Source organism: Limanda limanda, chromosome 15 (genome assembly GCF_963576545.1).
Source record: "Limanda limanda chromosome 15, fLimLim1.1, whole genome shotgun sequence".
In the NCBI taxonomy this organism is placed as follows: domain Eukaryota; kingdom Metazoa; phylum Chordata; class Actinopteri; order Pleuronectiformes; family Pleuronectidae; genus Limanda; species Limanda limanda.
In genome coordinates, this window is record NC_083650.1 from 15,291,139 (window position 1) to 15,310,891 (window position 19,753).

Consider the following 19,753-nt stretch of genomic DNA (forward strand, 5'->3'; position numbering starts at 1 on the left):
TAACATGTTAAAAATAATTCAGTGAATCTCTCTGCTGGACAGAAAAATATTCTGGTTCTGAAATATTCTAACTGATTGGTCGAGCTTTCCTAGATACTCCAAAAGCATCAGTTTGAGAAGTGGAGATTCTTGTCTTCAAATAGCCAGATATACCGCTTGTTTCCACTAGATGGTGCAACATGACTTTGCTTTACATGGTCTTTTTTCTGCACTCCTCAGGCTACAGCATACTACCACAGAGTATTTTACTGAGCTAAGCACGAACAGTGCAATATCTACTGTACCTTTGTCATCAGATGTCAGAAGCAGGATCTGGGGGTCTACAGGAGAAACAGCCTTGACTGGAGTGGTAGCTTCAGGGGTCTCAAACGCTCCATCAGAATCTGAGCTCCTTTAACAAAAGACAAGGACAAACTAAGTCAAGGATGCTGGGAATCAGACTTGAACTACGATGACTCTGAATTACGATCATTGGTATCAATATCGCAAGAGGCAGAGCTAAATATGTCTCCACTTCAACAACACAAACAAATTTTGTCAAGACAGCAGATAGATTATCATGTGTTGAGGTCATTTATTGAGTTATTATGTCACAGATATTGAATAGTTTGCTGTGACTAAAGGTGACAGACATAAAATCCCCTTCCCCACACACACACACACCGCGACACACACATCCCATACACACAGACAGGAGACCATCTTAACATCCAAAGATGTGACAGCTATACAATAAACAGGAGGTTGACCGAGATGAACATCAAGCCACAAATGGAGAAATTACGGATTTGGCTGATGGCAAATTATAACCACAATGTTATCATCCTAAGCAGAACACTGCATTGGTTTTTCCTCTGCATTACACATTTGGTAGCAAAGATAAGCACACAACCTGAATACCAATCTCCATCCTCCAGTGCTGTCATCATTAATTTCATCCGTGGCCCATCATCCCATTCACTCTCTCACCTCTGTCTGACCAGCCCCCCGCCAGCCTTGATCATGCCATGGCGTGAGCTCCATGAGAAACTCCGGAAAAGCCCCAGAGTCGGATCCGAGTCTGGGCTCTCCCCGTCTCCTGCCCCTCCCAGCAGCGTGTCCCAGCCCCAGCGAGCCCACTGCAGCGGAGACAGAGCCTGCCACGCAGTCACTGCCATGGCTACCGGCTGGCTAAACCCTCACAATGCTCCTGCCTGACACACAGGTAGACGCCCAATGCCTCGTCCTCAGATGATGATTAAGACCACAGTATTGAACGCAGCCTTTTTCTTCTCTATACCTTTCTCTATAGTCTAATTAGCAGCAAGCAGCTCTCTTTGATTCCTATCTACAGTCCTTTCCCTGTGCGATTCTCTATGTGTCCATATCAGCACGTCTCCACTCCTCCCCAGTAGGAGATGAGACTAAATGAGACTGGCTGCAGAAGCCCACCGCCTGCATACAACTCTCCCTGCCTCACTCTCTCTTTCTCTCTCTATCCAAGCCTTACTGTACCTCCCTCTAACTCTCTCTCTTCCTCTCTTGCCTCTGAGCCACTCTGCTGTATCGATACAGGGAAGGCAGTCTGCTGACAACCAGCTCACTCATCACATTTAACACCACTACATTTCATGTACAATACTATGTCCTGTCTCATTATTTCCACTTGGTCTCCTTTTATTTTAAAATTAAACAAATTGACACATTTTCAATTTTCAGCCCAAAATAGCCATATACCAGAGAACTTGTGACCCCAGTTATTTTCTGAAATATATTGATTTGAGCGAGTTCCCAAAATAATTCACCTACATGTACATGAACCAATGTCTTAGTCAATGCAGAAGACAAACTGTGTGTCAAATATATGTGTGTGCAGGTGCAGAAGATGGCCTCACCATCATATTCTTGGACCGCACCATGAAATTAGTCTTTTACAATGAACCATAAAAATGGCGACGAAAACCCCCAATCCCTTGAGGTTACGCTAACATTATTGGAGTCATCCACAGTTAAATGACAACTCATGTGTCCACAATGTATTGATTCAATCAATAGAGGCTCACCGGAAGGCATGCTGAGGCCAGTCAGCATCTTGTGGGGCTAATTCATCACATCCCCACAGACAATACACACAAAATATGGTTCAAATTAAAAGCAGGTAAAGTGTGAGAGACATGGGGGCCGGAATCAGCAGCTAGTTATTAATACAGCTGATATGGCCGATGCAACACAATTCCAGAGCTTAGACTTTAATGTTTATAGAGTGGGCTGGTAATAAATGTTTTTGCTGCCATGGTCAATATGTCCTTTATCCCTGGGGCCATATCCCAGCAGAGTGGGGGGTTCTTCTACGCCAACAATATGGCAGGAGTAACAAAGTCTCCTTGCACAGCAACATGCTCCTCTGTCAAATCTACAAAACTGATCAGGCTACACAAAAACCTTGGACAGCATGATGGGCTCCAACAAGGGCTACAATAATAAGTTGTACCTGTTTATTTCATTTGAATATATTTCCTCAGCTTTGAAATCACCTCCCCACACACACACAGTATGTTCATGGTGCTGTGATGTGAGATGAAACAGCACATGGCTGAGAAGGGAGCCAGAGCTATAATCTCTTCGAGGGCCCGGTGTGTCCCAGCAGGATGAGATGAGTCTGTCTGGGGATCCATCTGGATCAGTCACAGGGAACCAGGATCATATACTGTCAGATGATTTAAGGCAGGCAGTGAGAAACCACTCCAAAAACAGGACCCTAATGCTGTATCCAACGAACAAAAAAGCTTCCAGCACACAAAATTAAATATATGGGGAAAAAAAATCATGCAGTTACGGATATATGGTAAGAAAACTCAAAACAGTAAAAAGAAAGAAAAAACGTGCTCAGTTTCTCTCCATGCAGAGGCCATTTTTCATGCAACTGCAAACTCTGTGTTGCTATGGCAACTGGAGGCTGTCGCCGCCATATGTTCCACGTTGGCAGGAAAAACATGAGCAGAGTGGCTGGATGCACACGGCCCAGAATGCACTGGGGCCAAGGCACAGACGCAGACGCAACAGAGGCTTATAACCAGCCAGGATCTGCACATTGCACATTAATGATGCGAGGTGCTGCTGCATCAGCATCACCCGAGCTGGTTTCTTCTACACCTCCCAGAATCAATCATCTTTATTTAGCTTTCCAATGACTGCAATCATAAATGAATCTGCCATCTGTGTTATTACAGTTGCATCTTCTGCAGCTCTTATGCTACCAAACAGCAGACCAAACACAGAAAGAGGAATGGCTGCGTGTACACGGATGAGCAGTCGGGGTATGAGGTTGAATAGAAACAAAGAGAGCAGCAGTAAGCGATAGGAGCCTCTCAGATTGCCTGGAGACAGAGTCTGTGCAGTGTGAGGCAGGGGAGACGCTGCATTTCAGACAGCCAAACGTGTCTCTGCTTCCAAATCCAACTCCACCTGTCTCGACAGCTTTCACAGAGCTCGAGGGAGAGCCATCGCCAAGCCCTGGGGAAGTAGGAGAAACTGGGCTACACTGACACCACAAGTCAACCCAACACCACCTATCTGTCAATTTACAGCCTCCATATTCTTCCAAAACAGAAGATGCTGTGATTATTAATTAGCATTTGTGTGTTGCATAAAAAAAATGATGTCATCGCAAAGGGAAGATGGGGGAGGATGAGGCAACTGATGAGGAATGAAGGAAAAAGACGGAGAAGCGATGGATAGATGGCGGCTGGCTCCCGGTCTGCAAGCAGCTGTGTGATTAGCCCCAATGAATTATCTGCCGAGAGACAGCTCCCTCCACCGTCTCGTGCCTGTCAAACACCTTTAAACACCCTTCTCTGTCTGGACACCCACGCTCATCTATCTCTTTCTATTCCTCCCTCCCTCCACCTTTACATCCCTCATTTTCTCCGTCAACTCCTGCATCATCTCCACAAATCCTATTTTTTAATCTTCTCTTGATGCAGCAATCACGTCTCCCACATCTGCTTTGATTTATGATTTATTCTTTGCAATTTGTGGAATTAAAGAACCAGGGAAAGGTTTTCTTCAGCAAGAAGTGTGCTGTGACACATGCTTACCATTATTAAATGTCTTTGTCTGAGGGTAAATGTCTGTTTTGTTCTGTATTGTATCTGCGTTTGTTCTTTATTACGCTGTGCAGTCTATGGTCTTATGCTGAGATGAAGAGACCAACAGGGGGAGCTCCTGTGCTGTTATCCCCTGATGAATGTGTCTGGATATGAAGTATTACATCATAACCACTGTACAGACTGTGAAGCTCTACATCATTATTATTATTCATATCTTTTTACATGAGTCTCCCCATTTTCTACACAGATGTGGTGCAGTGAGCAGGGAGCAATCTGCAGAGGCTGTTTTTAATGGGACACAGAGCACAAAGCAGCTCTGTCTGATTCTTCAATCTTCAGGAAATGGAATCTTATGGAGAATCACTCTGCACTTCCTGCAGGTCATAAAGAGAATGGTACAAAAGTGTGTTTGATCATCCCCTCAGGAGTCTGGTGTCCCTTTGTCCAAGAAACCCACTCATCCAGTTCCAAAACAAAGAAGCCACTGACAGACTAAGATAATCTCCAAGAGTAATACCTCATCGAGCCTAATCGGAGACTTTGACTGCCAGCAGATGGCAAATTAAACAACAACAGGTCAGGTCAGGTTTGTGAATCAGAGCCGAAAGGGAGTATTACATAATATATGTAATTATTACATATTACAACCAACTGCACCCTCCCCTTAGGAAGTAGTACAGTGGTATTTCAATTAAATTGTGCAGATCAAGAACATTTCCTCAAAGAAAAGGTCCTGAACATTATTATGTGTAGTGTTAGGATTCAGTGCAACATATATTGAAATATTAGATATATCAACTAAACAAACAAACTATGATACAATAATATTTATTCTCATTGAGGTGGTGGGATTACAAATAAGGGCTATAATGAAAAAATAAATTATCCTTTCTCATGCAAAGTAAAAAATAAAATAAATAGAAAAGTTTTTTTTTAAATGAGCATCTTAAAACGTGTAAAATTTTTAGAAATAATAAAATAGTCATAATCAAGTTTCACTTTATCTTTTGTTAACTCACGACAACAGTCATACGTTTTTTTTTTATCAATTTCAACACATCATAACATCTGAACATCTACTTTACTTTTCCTTTCTTTTCCTTTTATATCCCACACCCACTTTTCTTTTTCAGTGAGAGAACTGAGCTCCAGCTTGTTCTGTCAGGATTTTGTAACTGGGATAGAATGGTGTAATGGTTTTTATTTTCACGTTGCTTCTTTAAAAAATTCACCACGGTGTCAGATCATATGAGACACTCGGTGGAAGAGACACCGATCCGATTCTCAAGTCACAAAATACAACAATTCTTAGTTTCAGGTGATCAAAGTAATGAAAACATTACTATGAATATTATCCCCAATAGATCCACTAAATCCAAAGATGAAATGAAAATGAAAAGAATAAAAATTCCCTTTAGCGTAAACAGAATTTGGTCCATTACTTAAGACTCAATCGTTCCACATCAGAGCCTTGCAGTGCTTCAATGTGTGAAGGCTTTACATACACCATGAGTAGTGTTGACAGGGTTACACAACTGAGGGAGTAAAAGCCTTGTTAGTCATGGTTGGGATGGCGGGAACTATTCCGGTCACCTGTGGGAGAAAAAAAGCAACAAAAATCTCCCTCCCTGCTGCACTTCGGTCCAACGAGCTCTGAGTTCAGTCGAGCTCTGACAGGCAAAATGCTATAAATCATTCATTTCTGCATTACACACAGCACACACACATTTATCCCATTCCCCTCATCCCTCTCTTGTCTTCCTCCCCTGGTCCCTCTTCCCCTGTGCAGCAGTGTGTCTGTGATATAAATAAAACACAGCAAAGTGGAGCACTCTCCCTATCCCCATTCCCTCTCTCTCTCACTCGCTCTCTCGTTCTGTCTTCAACTAATATACCTGACTTATCTTCCTCTGCCCCCACACAGCGTGTTCTATTTCAACACCGTCACCAGCTCCTGCTCCCAGTGCACCAGCCGCTTCCTGCTCCACGCAGAACAAAACATCACCCCACCAGCCTCCCAGCGGCACCTACTGTACCCATTGCCTCATTCTCATTCCCACAGGCTTCCCAGTGCTCTGTTACATCTCATCCATACGTGTAGTACCTGTAGTGGAGAAGGACTGATCTGGCATTTGTGCCTGTGCACGTGCTCCGATTCTCTCATCCTTATTTACATCACAAAAGAAAACAACAACATGATGACGCGCTCAGTCGCTCACAGTGGATTTCAGAGTGTGATGGGGTATTTTGCAGAAAGAAAGCAAAAAGGGATCAAAAACCAAAGGAGGCAGCAAAACAGAATGTCCCAGAGACAGAAATGTGTGTAAGGCTTAATTCGGCACGTGAGTGCATGATGCATAATAAATCAGTCTGGACCCACAAATAACATTTACGTTGCATGGGAAGCCAATGTCAAGCCATGAGTAAATAAATCATTGCATGCAAGAGCAATGCAGAAGCAGCTGGAGCAGCTCCACAGACCTCCAGCTTTTAATTAAGTAATTGTTCATAATTGATAGTTTCTTAATTAGCTCGATCGCCTCAGTCTGAACATTTCCAGACAGAACACTGAGCATGAATGCAGTTAAAGTCAAACTCACATGTGCTCTTGAGAGGGACAGGGGGTCAGTCCTTGCTCCATAGACTCGTTGGCTCCCATCCTTAGCTAGCTCGGCCCCCCCTGTCCCCCCTGCCTGCTCCAGCTCTCCAGCCACCCTCCACATGCACCTGCTCCCCCCTCTCCTCTCGCCTCTCACTCCGGTCGTTGCAGAGGAGGCAGCCTGTGCAAGAGGAGGAGAGCCCCGGCCGAGCTGACTGTGCTGCAGTGCAGAGGATGAGCTCGCATCAGGAGGAGAGCAGTGGGTGATTCACGGCTCCACGCACAGCATCCCTCTGCTCCTCTGCTCCTCTACACACTGAACGGAATATTCCTGCGTCTCATCTGGAGGTGCAAATGACGCAACAACAGGAGGAAAACAAAATCTCCAAGGGGAAAATGTCGAGAGGAAAATCATCCACAGCAGATGGGGCGAAACGATAATCCTGTTTTCTCTGTGTCCTGTGAGTGTGCGATGTGCCTCGTCTGTCTCTGATATCGCTGAGCTGTGTTGTTGCAGCTCTCACTGCCTCCTCCCCCTCTCTCCTCCACTCTCTCCCCCCACAGCAGCCTCCTGTGCCTTTAAAAAGACAAGCAGCATTTTTTTCCTCGACTACCTTCATTATGCAGGGGAGCCAAACAATAGCAGACCCCTGAAACCACGTAAGAGGGGCTTTCTCTTTCACTCCGTCAGTCCCCCTTCTTCCTCTCTTCCACAGTAACTCATCTCCCGACATCGCCTTTGTCCTCCCAGGATCCCCCTTTTCTTACCCTGCATGATGCATAGAGAAAAATATCATCTTTTTTTGCCTCTTTTCCCACAATGGGAGCTTCCACGACTCAGCGTAGCCAACCAGAGGTAAACAATAGACTCTGGGAAACTAGTATGTATGTGCATTATTCAACTCTGACCCTATTAGGTTTCATTCAAGCCACTCCAGCAGTGACTCAACATAAACCAAACAACCAATACAGATTACATATTTAAAGATTTTCCAAAGCCAATAAGCTTTTTACATTTACAAGCTATTATCAGACGAAATGGCAGAGACATTTTGTCATTGACATGTGAGCATCTAAATTTTCTAAGTAAAAAAGTGTCTCTGTGTCAAATCCCTGTGCAGCAGAAATCTATTTATTTCACCAAAACCTTAAACTGCATCAAATATAGGGAGAGCAATAATGATATTCTGTCTCACTGTGTCTTCGAATTTGTGTTCTGTGTGTCATACGCAAATAATGTGTCCTGTGGGATGGAAATAGGAGCAGGAACAGGTTCTACAAATTTCCCATTGATCGTCCCGGAGCAGTGGGAAAACGACTCGCTGCATGGTGGAAATATGAGAGCTATAAATCTATTGTTCGCTCATGGGAATGTGAGGAAAACGAGGGCTCCCAACAATAGGATCTCCAACCTGCAGCACTGGGGTTCAGGTGTCCCACTTGGGCTGAAAAGACAATGATATGTAGTTCCACTGCACATCATAATACACACTAACCAGTGCTCAATCCAACCTAACAGCACATTGCAAAGCGGTCACTGTTTGCATGTACACATGAAGTCCATTAACAGATGTTCACAAAGAATATCGATGTATCTCTAGTCTCAGATGAGCCTGTTGTTCGACATTTCATAGCCCGAGGGGACAACTAAAAAATGCTGCCCACTCACAACTCCCAACGCAGACCCCTGCTAAAGCACACATATTGATTACTGCTGCTGTGCAGACCCCAAACCAGTTCACAGACGTATGTAGGCCAGCAAAGCTTGTTCAGTGTGTGTGTCGATTACAAGTTCCTATTCTATTGAATGAGCAGCATCAACATCCTCTCTTTGCTGCCTCGCCACGCAGTTCTAACTGCAGCCTGAAGAACATGAAGAAATAAAAAATTCAGCAAACTCATGCACTGGAAATTATGGCTGTGGCAGGGTTTTCTGAAAGATTCATAATGGCACTCAAGAAGAATCAGGGTCACTACCATCCTACTAAATGTAGCCTGCAAGACTCCTATTACTTGTTACTTAGAAGAAAACTTATGATATGTTTGTGTCTGTTAATGTGTTTTACCTGTGCTGAAAAAAATAAAATATAGAATTGAGAGTTCATATAGAGCTGCTGTTAGTTACAGATTTATCAAGCCTTACTTTCAAAAACTGACATAAAATGTTGGCGGATCATCACCAAAAGTATCTTTAGAAGTGCCATAGTGAAATTTGAAAGCAGTTCAAGTGAAAGTGTGCACCTTCATCTGTTACGGGCTCAAATTCATTCTTCTGAAATCTAGAAATTAAAATAAATAGAAAACTGACTGTCGTAAACCATGAAATCGCTCTTACCACAGCAGTGATCACACATTTACAACAAAGTGGGCGACTAACGCCAATATTGTAAGACAGATTGTTGCTGCTGAGTGTAAATATGCTCTGCTATAGTAAAGGCTGGAAATACTATACAATAAACAGAATATAGAAAACAGAGTAAAGCAGCTCCATAAGTCATAAAAACGTGTTTTAGGGAATCCTGGTTTTAGATATCTGTGCTGATCTGCTCCTCTGATCATCCAGCTGAGCTGCTGCTGAACAAGAAGGTTAAGAACCTGAAGCTTAGAAAAAGCTGCATAAACAATGCATGCATCCATTTTCTATACCTCTTATCCTTTGAGGGTCATGGGGGGAGGGAGCAGCTGACATAGGGCAGCAGATGGGGGTACACACTGGACAGTATTACAGAGCCAACATACACAAACAAACCACCACTCACATTCACATTTACAGTTATGGTCAATTTAGAGTCTCCTATTAACCAATCTGCATGTGTGTGGACTGTGAGATGAAGTGGGAGTAAACCCACGCCAGACACAGACGAATTCCTTCTCTTTATATCAATAAAGAAAAATGGCCACAATCAGCCGGTGGAGGGATCAGGGCCCTTCAGTGGGACATCTCAAAAATAAAGACGCAATGAAACAAAAGCTCAGACATCCATCGGCCCACTTTCTCGTTTGCAGACGAGCACAGTAATAAGATAAGTTAATGCTGAGAATGCCGGTCACAGTAAAATGTCAAATAATAGCAGCTTGTGAAATGCAGTGCTCTATATCAGCCTCAATTTGTCAACAAATGTGTGTCACTGGTGGATTAAGTCTTTTGAAATTTTTGAAATACTCAGAAAGGAAAGAAAGCAGTTTTTTTCTTCAGAGAGATGTAATTATTACTCAAGATACTACTCTTTAAAAATCCCTCAGGAAAATGCACATAAACAATGTTTCGTTTTTGAATTGACTTAAATGATGAAGAAGTGCCTTTGAGCAATATAATAAATGTCTGACAGCAGAGGGAGGTGTTTAGTCTTATACGGGCTGATATATTATCTCTTAATTACCAGTAAATGTCAGTTTTCTCTCCATTATGGCCTTTGTACTCAAACTAATGTTCTTTTTGTAAGTATAGATCTTACCTGCACATATTTAGGCTTTTTTTGTGTTTCTGCAGGCAAACAATCTGTGACATCCAATCAGAACATTCAGCCCATGTTACTATGTAGGTACCCCTCTTCTCTCCACGGCTTTCCTCTCAGATGTCATAAATAATATAACAACACTACGTTCTCCAAGCCCTCTTTCTGGTTCTGGTCTTCTCTGAGCAGGTTAGAAGCCAAACAGCATTAGGTTAATAGGTAATATTTATATATGTATATCATTTTACACAGAAAATATTACAGTCTTTTCTGATTAAATGCTGATGTTAAGATACATGAGAGCTTGTGTTTCCCAGTGTTCATTCATTTATAAACACCAGGTGACTGCAGCATTCAGATGACACAGGCCAGCACTACAACAAGAGCACTGGACTCTGAGCCCTCTGCTGGTGGTACTTAACACTGCACTAAGAAAGTGGCTGAGTCATACCCTCCTACAACTGAAGTCTGTGAAAATAAATAAACAGCGAGGACAAAACACCCTGCAAATAATGTCTAGTGTTTTAAGTACTGAAAGCAAAATAATGACAAGCATTTAAATATAATCAGCATGCAAGTTAATGAAGCTGTCATAATACACCAAGTGGTTAAAATAGAAAATCCATTGGGTTAAAGTGCGCCACAAAAACCATTTGTTCCTTCTGCATTTGTGATATCAACTATTAGAAAGCCACAATTATACATACACATTACATTAGAGTTTCCATGACCACTAAGTTCATAAATTGGCAAATCCCATTTCCTTTGAAATCATGTGGTAGACACATAGAGCAATGCTATACTGTAATTTTGTGCCTGGGGTAATAAATCTGGATTTCACTGCTGCTCAGCTGCTTTCTAGGAATTATTCAACATTTAAAGAGACATGCTCCTTATCCCTCTACATGAGATCACTGAAACCACTGACAAATATGAATGGGGCAGATACACAGATCTTTATTAGCTTTGGACAGAGCCAGGCAAACTCTTTCCCCGCTGTTTATGCAAAGCCAAGTTAACCACCTGCCCACCCCAGCTACACATTTACCACGTAGCTGTGGGAGTACTGGTATCAGTTTTCTCATGTAACCACCGGCAAGATAATGAGCACATTTCCCCCAAATGTCTGGAGCTGTAAGAATTCAAACGTATCAGATAAATCAGTGAACCAGATGTCGACTTAATGCGTTAATTTGACTTGAACTGGACTTGAAGGGATAAAGACGTGGCTGCTTGTCGTCAAGGGAGGCTAAAAGGACTAGTGTCAGCCCGGGGCAAATCTATACTGGACTTACAACTAAAGCAGAGTAGAGGCACACAAGAAACCACTCACTCAGTCGCATCACCTTTTTTAACGTGACAAACATGATGATGAAATGAGAACAGGTTCAGGACAAGTGACAGGTAGTCAGAGCTCATGTGCTTACCTTAAGTTCTGGTGGCAGGGTGCAGAAGCAGGGCCGGGGTCCTCGTGAGTAGGAGGTACAGGAGGGGATGCAGGGGCTGCGGGAGGAGGGAGAGGAGGAGGAAGGCTGGGGGATGCAGGTGGGGTTACTTCAGGTGTGTGTCTCTCCGGGGGTGTGGGAGGAGGAGTGGGGAACTCCGCGCTGTCGTGGAGGTGAGGAGGGGGCTCAGGCAGGAAGGGGGAAGTGGGAGGCAGGGGAGAGGCAGGGGGACAGCCACTTCTCTGTGCCTGCTCAGCGAGGGGGGGCCTGCAGGGGAGGGAGCGCAAAAACATCAACACACAGACTGAAATAAGGCGGCCGAGTACGATTATTTGGAAAGAACTCGGTGGACAAACTCTTGTTTCCCATGAAGGAAACTTACCTCAGATAAGAGAAAGACTACACACTCTGCTCTGCCCCTAAACCAGAAGTGACTTGAAAAACTAAATGCTCACTCCAACCATCCTAAGGAAGCTATGACGTTTAAAGTACATCGAAACTGAAGGTGCAACTCCACTCATCAATCCCTCTACATGACAGCCCACGTTTCCCTTCTTTGCTCCACTTGTCCTCAGCATTGAAGACTCCCGTCTCTAGGTATCAGTGTCCGTCATCATTGGTGGAGTGGATTTGGCACAGATCTAGTCTGGTCTTATCAGGAGGCGTAGTCTAATCTGACAGGCATTGCGGCGGACGCCCCGTGCAGCTGTTACCCACTTGGGGCATGCCTTCTGTTTTAGCTCTAAAAATACCCCCCAGCAGCCTTTTCTGCAGAACAGAGAGTCAACAATAAGTTCTGGGAAAAAGCTAAAGCACATTCACAGTGATCGAGCATCAACTGTCTGCTGAGCTGCACTTTCCAACCAGCTCATTTCAGACTGAAAGTGAAACTCTGTTCTCGAGTAAAGTCAGAGTTTAATAACCTTTAATGAGGGCGTGTGCTTTTCTACAGGGCGTTAAAAGCTAGAGTTTAACAGGGGCCTGGTTCCTATCATCCCATTATGAGGGTACAGATTTTTTAATTGATGCAAGATGGTTGTATGAAAAGAAAACATGCTATAATAACATATATGCAAATGTTTTAAAGTGTGTTTTACCCTCGTAAGCATCTGTGGCTAACTTTGCACATGCAGCCTGGAAATAGAAACAAGTCACAACTTGGACCAAAACTCAGAAGCAAGCAGCAGAGAGTAGAAAGTAATATGCCCCTTGACACCGAGGACCTGTGGAGTATTTACTGGTTCGTTGCTTCTATGTGGAGATAATGTCAGCTGGCCCACTCAGGTTAACAGCTGCTGCTAGATATGATGTGTATGTACAAGCAGAGGTTTTTATTACCATAAAGGAATGAGTGCAACAAGTCAGAGGGTGCACATGTGCTCTTTTTCAGCAACACATCTCTTCATGTCAGCACTGTCGTAATCAGCGCCTGCAGGCCGCCCCAATTCACTGGTTCACTGTTTGTAACTGAGCAGCGTGCAGGGTAACTCGTGAGCACATCTTGAATTTACAAGACAAGATGCATAAAATTCACCATAAAGTCAAGATAACAAACCTGATTCTCCAACTTCCACTTTATTGACTGAGTGTTAAGCAAACAAAAGGGACATGTCCTGAACTGTGTTCAAGCCGAGCACATGCACACTCAGTGTTATCTACAGGAAACAGCTAGATGAGAAAAGACAGTCGGGGTGTTTAATGATAAACAAAGCTGTAAACAAAACTAGCTGAAGGTCCTGACTCCTGAGCAAAGCGTTTTTTTCTGTTAATGCCGTAATGATGGGAGGACCATGTCTGTCATGCAGCCAGCAGCTTGCTCATACTGTTCCTACACACATTGACACACACACTGTGCGTGTGCTGCACACTCAGGGACACACACTGACTGTATATATTACAAACACAGACATCATAAATAACCCACTAATTTGTTTCCACCGTCCACTTCTCTGATCAAATCATCATTTAAAGACCAGTGGTGGAATGAATGACAAAAAATCTGCATGACTTGCACAGGCAAAACATATGAAACTACAATCGCCATGGCAACTAGTCTATTTAGAGTTCAATGTGGGCTAAAACACATCCTACTTCATTTTTTACTCCAACAACACGAATGAGAAATATCCTGCATTCCAAGCTCAAGAGTCACAATCATTCCCTAACGTTCCATAAGCAACAAAAATAAGTTTGCAACAGATGTTTTGTTTTGTATCAAGTGTAAGATTTCCAGAAAGTTGCATGGCGTGTTTACACCATCTGTCATACATCAAACCAGACAGTGGCCCAGTTCCTGCTAGGCCTAAAGTCATCTATTTATTAACATCCTAATTTTAAAAGTCTAACATACCAACAGGATTCCTGAAAAAACTCTCAAGAACGTAAAAAATCTTTTCCTTTAACTAATGAGGGACGATCTCACCAACTGTCAATCATGTAAGGGAGGGGAGCACAACATGCTATAACCTGTTAGATTTTTCTTTAGCTTACAACCGTTTATTTCGCAACTTTGTTCTTTCTTTTCCGCCTCCTGTCCCGCCCCCCCTCTGCCCATCTGGTGAGGTCAGCCCCGGCAGAATGTTATTAGCACTGTTACCTACAGACCATCTGCTGCATCCACCTGGAGGGACTTAACCACAAACTCCTACTGTAGACACACACACACACACACATGCACAGAGGGAAAATGAGGGCAGCTACTTCTCCAACTCACCCAGATTCCAGCCATAGAGAAAACCATCACACGACTTCAGTAGGTAAATTCAGTCAGTGATGGGAATGACTCCGATCCAAAACACCAGAGGCCGGTAATAACTGTGCGTCCCAGTCCTCCTGCCCTCTGTCTGTGACTCCTCACCGACTCTGTCATAAACACACGCTCACTCCGCAGCACATGCTCCAGTCTTCCTCTGAACTCTGGCTTTTGTTCCCCTCTGTATGCTCTGTGCAAATGACTTCAGTGGGGCTGAGTGCCTGCCCAAATTCCTCCCACTACAGGCTTCAGTTCACAAAGCCGCACAGACTGAGCAGGGCTGACAGCTAGGACTGCCTCTGGGGGGGCGGGGAAAATAACATACAGACACACACACACACACACACACCTCCACATTGACCATGCAGTCACATTTCTGTCTCTGCCACACATACGCAAGTGTAACTCTATCCATTGATGAAACCTATAGTGGAAATAGCAGTGTCACCCCTCCTCTGAGCAAACCTTGTCCAGACAGCAGTGATGGGACAAATGTTGTGACTGACAGGCGGCAAGTGCTACTCTGGCATGTGGGGATGGCTCCTGGGCCGGCAACAACCGGCACGAGAGACTCACTGTACTTTCATGAGCACATCCTTATATACACAATGAACACTGTCGAGGCTGGTGATGAATCTTTTCAGTAAAACAGTAACTTACAAGGAAAGAGAGTCCAGCTAGAGCTGTTAAAATGCTTGAATAAATACTGAATCTCCACATGTCGGCTGAACTGCTTTACTATGTGTATTTAACCAAGTTGGGAGTTTTAATAGCATAAAGGGTTCACCGCCATCACATCGAGTAGTACCTATGTGTGTGACGCCTTTTCATTCGTCCAGTCTGACACTGTTAAACCACCGCAGACAACAACAGCCAACCAGACGCCCCCCCGAGGTGTCTGAAAGGCAAACAAAGCCACCAAGCGGCCTCCGTGCGCGTGGAAATCAATTTATGTGCGTTCAGGCATCGCAATGTGTGATCTGCCCACACACAAGGCATCAGTTAGATGCAATAAAATGTGTCTGTTTGGATCAGTGTAGTAGAAACATTATGAAAGGTCATTTACAAATCATTTTAATGTCTAGTTGCCGGCTGGAAAACCACTCAACCACAAATGACTAGTCTCCGTGTGAACGTGTTCATGTTCAAATGTTAGAAACCTCAGATTTTGGTCAGCTGAGAAGTAAAAGGGCTTTTTCTTTTCTTTTTTTTTATCCTAACTCTGACTGAGCTCTGAGACTCTTGGTAGTTGCTTTATTGGCAAACATACACTGGACATCGCAGAGTATATTTCATAACTTTGACTGCAGGAAACAGTAATAACTACAATGTGACTCTGTAGTGCCCATACCACCGCAAAGTCCTCTTAAATTCAATTGAGCTGTACTAAACTGCACAGACTTATGGATTAGGGCTGGGCAATCAACCGAAAATGTTTCGAAACCGACATATAAAACCTTTAAATTACTTATTTAACCTTGCTGATGTCGGTTAATTCTGTACTTTCCCCAATGTGTGCATTCAAGAACTGTCGGTTGTCTGCTATGTTAATTTTGCAGCTGGGGCCCATGAAACCTGGGGCATAAAATAATCGTTCTTTAATCACAAGCGAGGAAAAAGTTCGCCCAGCCCTAGTAGAGATATAAATTCCCTAAATATGTGTTGTTTTTTTTCATCCAGATCCATGAATTATTCACTTGTATCAGTGAAAATGTCAAAAAACACAGCAACACAACACCTGCCTCTCGTAGTGTTAAAGGAAGAGATAAAATATTTCTGGATCTGATCCAGATCCGTACCAAACTTTTTATGGGTTCTTCCCTGACATTTTTCCACCAAGTTTGGTGAAAATCCATACAATAGTTTTTGGGTTATGTTGCTCAAATCAAACTCACTATTAAACAAATGGATTGGGGTTAACACATAACCTCCTTGGCAGAGGTAACAACTGATCCTTCAGGATCAAGCAGAGCAACGAGTGGAAGTTGGTTCATTAATTCAAAGATCCTTATCATGGTTATCAGATGTAAAGATGAACCAGTCTCAGTGAAAACACTTGTAAATGTTATGGTTTTACAGAGACACTCACCTGCTGTCCTGATGCTCCTCAGCAGGATCCTGGACTGCTTCAGTCTCTGCCTCAGCCGGCTCCTTCACTGGCTCCTCTGGTGGGGTCTCCACAGGTTCTTCCACTAACAGCTCACTAATCAGCTTCTCCTCAGGTTCTCGGGGCTCGGTTGTCACCTTTGTTGGTTCTGGTTCCTCATTTTCTGTTGATTCTGGCAGCTCTTCTGTGCTTTGTGCTGGTTCTAGGAGCTCCGCGCTCCCCTCTTCAATTTCTGAAGAAATTAGCGGATCTGCTTTGGCTTCTGGAAGTTCTTCGGGAGACTCCTCTTGTTTCTTGGTTAAATCTGAGGGTTCTTCTTTTGTGCTTTGGGTTGGTTCGGAAAACTTGACCGTCAGCTGTGTTGGTTCTGGGAGATCTATTGACTTCTTTAAAGGTTCAGGAAAATCCACTGGCTTTTTCACACGATTCAGAGGTGGGATCTCTGTGGACTTCTCCGTTGCCAAGTCTGGTGGCCGGACCTCCTCCTCCTCCTGTTTCAGAGGAGCAGCTACCTCCTCGGTCGGAGTGAGAAACTCTAGTTGAGGAGACTCCAGAGACGGGAGGGCTCTGAAAGAAAGATTCAAGAGAGGAGGGGGGTTGTTGTTTTAGTTTACAGCATATGCACAAGGGATGACTGACAACTGACAAGTGTGTGTGTTTGTGGGGGCTTGTGTCCATGTGTTTGTGTTGACTGTGTTTTGTGTAGAAAAATAAGGCTCATTCTTGCTCTGGAGAGCAGGGACGATGTCACAGCTGATGTCATCGATTGAATATAAAGGGCTGCATTACTTCCATTAGACTTCAACAGGCACAGTCATCTGACCAGAGCTGGAGTCAATACAAAGTGCAGCTCTGTGTTTACCTCCTCATTCATATTCATTGTCACACTGCTCTCTGTATATCCAACAAGTCCAGGGCGAAACAATCTGCAGTACTCTGAATACCAAATGACGGGAAAATAGATGAACATCGCAACGTGGAAATATGAATTAAAGTAAAGATATTGATCTACTGAAGTCAGAAATCCTTCTTCTAGGTTCTGATTTGTAAAAAATACAGAACATACTACAAAAGGGCCTTTGATGTGCATGAGCAGATGATATGTGACAGCCAGCTAACATGCTACGTGAAACACAAAGAGGGGGGTGCTTAATGGCCTCTACTGACCTTTTTAGACACATGTGCAAGGCATGAAGCTTCCATTAATATAGTTGTTTCCCAGTGAAGTGTCATGTGCCACTGGGGATCTCTGTGTTCGAAATCACTCACTAATCACGATTTAGTCCACTATATTGTGAGTTAGCCATTTTGTAGTGCTGTCCGAATGTTTAGTGAATTTTTGTTATACCCTATATAGTGCACTCATTGTTTCCCCAGAATGCATCATGATGTGGAGTCCACAACCGCATTACAGAACAAACACGTTTATTTGTACATTTAAAGAAGATCATTCACAATGTTTTTACCAAAAAGTATTCAAACTAAGTGTAATATAGATATTTAAAATGTACTGTTTTCAACCGGCCGATGTTGTAAATCATAATCCTGCACCTGACGATATAAACAGCACAGAGAAAATGCGACAGGTACCGTCCGTAAACGTTTTCGCCTTTTGCTGATGAGCTCACTATATTGTCCTCTAAGTAGAAGACACTATATAGTAAAGTAGGGGGGAGCGAATGAATGACGACGAAGTGAAGCAGCGTGGGATGATGGGAGCTGTTCGCACCAGCATTAATTAAAAATTTACCTTACACGCCTTAAATCCTGTTCATGAATGAGGTAATTTATTAGTTTTAAGTAAATGTTTCTGTTTTATTCACATTACGTAGCAAATGGCACTGAATAAAACGTATCATTACGACTGAATAGCAGAGTGTTCTTCCTTTGTCAGACTTTGTTTACCTCTGAAGTTATAGCAGAGACGGGATAAGTCCCAGGTAAAGATGATATGATGCAATTACAAGGCGACTATTCTGTTACTTCAAATAAAACGTTTGATTTCCTGGGTTTAAACATAGTTAGAAACGTTTTGAATAATGTGAGGGCACAAGTCAACAAAATATATAACATAGGTCTAGGTGTTTTTAGAGTAATGCTACATATAGTATGTTTAACAACTTTGCACACATACTGTTGTTGTCTTTACCTTGAGGTCTCCACTGACTTAACTCTCTGGTGACTCTGACAACAGGATGCAGCCTCTTTTAGAGCTTTTATCCAGTCAGCATCCGGTTTGTGGGCTGTTAGTCCAGGATCAGGACTCTCAGCAGCCTCTACATCCACAGACAGTTGTTCAACAGGTGAGGTGCAGGCAGGAGGTTCATCCAATTGTTTACCTTCACTTTGCTTCACCTCAGTGTCACGTTTGACATCTTTGGGTTTTGATAAGGACAACTGATGGTGCAGCTTCTCTAATTGGGCAGAATCCTTTGGGCACTTTGACTCATGGAGAGCAATGCTCCCCTCAGAATGACAAACAGTCCTGTCGGTGCTGCCGTCTGACAACCCACTTTCACAGAGCTCTGAAGCTTTAACTGATTCTGAACGACTCTGAGATTGATTTGCAAGATCTTGTTTCCCCCTGGCTTCGTTGTTTATAGCGTTTCTCTCACTTTGTCCGTTCCCCTGGCTGCTGGCTTTCTCTCCGTCCAACGCTGCTTTATCTTCCCTTGTGATCTCCTCTACATCAGGGCCTTTTATGGCTGTTTGTGCTACTGGGCTGCTCTGTGTGACTGAGCTTTTATTGGGGCTTTGCAGCTCAAGAGACCCGCACACTGAATCCAGCATTTCACACTCCTCAGCTTCACTTCTGTTGCTTTTCACAGCTACTGCAGCACTAACGTCGTTTTCCACAGTTTCCGGTTGCCCATCAGGATCAGGCAGGGCACTGAATGTTTCTGTACGAAGTTCCTCAGCCTCTTTTGCACTTGGAATAAAAGGGGTATGAATGTCATGACTATCTGTGCTGACCTTTGATGAAGCCGGTATCCTGAAAGGTAAAGTCTCATGTACCTGTGATGCAGACTCTGGAGGAACAGCAGCGTTCATTGAGGTCTCTTGTTGGTCTTGACATGCAGCTGACAGATTTTCTTTTTGCTGACCTTTACCACCCATTTCACTCAGAGACTCGGAGCTTGGCATTAAATCTTCATCCGAACTAACTGCCACTAACCCAGGGCTTTTATTCCCATCCACCACCTGTGCTGTCTCACCTACAAGAGAGCAAGTTGTTCCTGTCACTATGTCAGTCGGTGCCTTTCTCTCAGCAGCCCCTCCACTCTCATTTACATCACTGCCGGTGTGA

General features: G+C 43.6%; 1 protein-coding gene across 1 annotated transcript in view; it reads right to left on the bottom strand.

Annotated features, from left to right (window-relative positions):
- The window catches only part of tacc2 (transforming, acidic coiled-coil containing protein 2), a 52,336-nt gene that overhangs the window by 15,505 nt on the left and 17,078 nt on the right, over positions 1–19,753 (bottom strand). The window contains exons 10-14 of the mRNA XM_061087799.1: positions 19,062–19,375; positions 18,596–18,722; positions 16,452–17,013; positions 11,570–11,835; positions 285–391 (exon numbers count right to left, since the gene is read on the bottom strand). Coding sequence (XP_060943782.1) covers positions 285–391; positions 11,570–11,835; positions 16,452–17,013; positions 18,596–18,722; positions 19,062–19,375 — 1,376 coding nt within the window. The remainder of the gene's footprint in view (positions 1–284; positions 392–11,569; positions 11,836–16,451; positions 17,014–18,595; positions 18,723–19,061; positions 19,376–19,753) is intronic.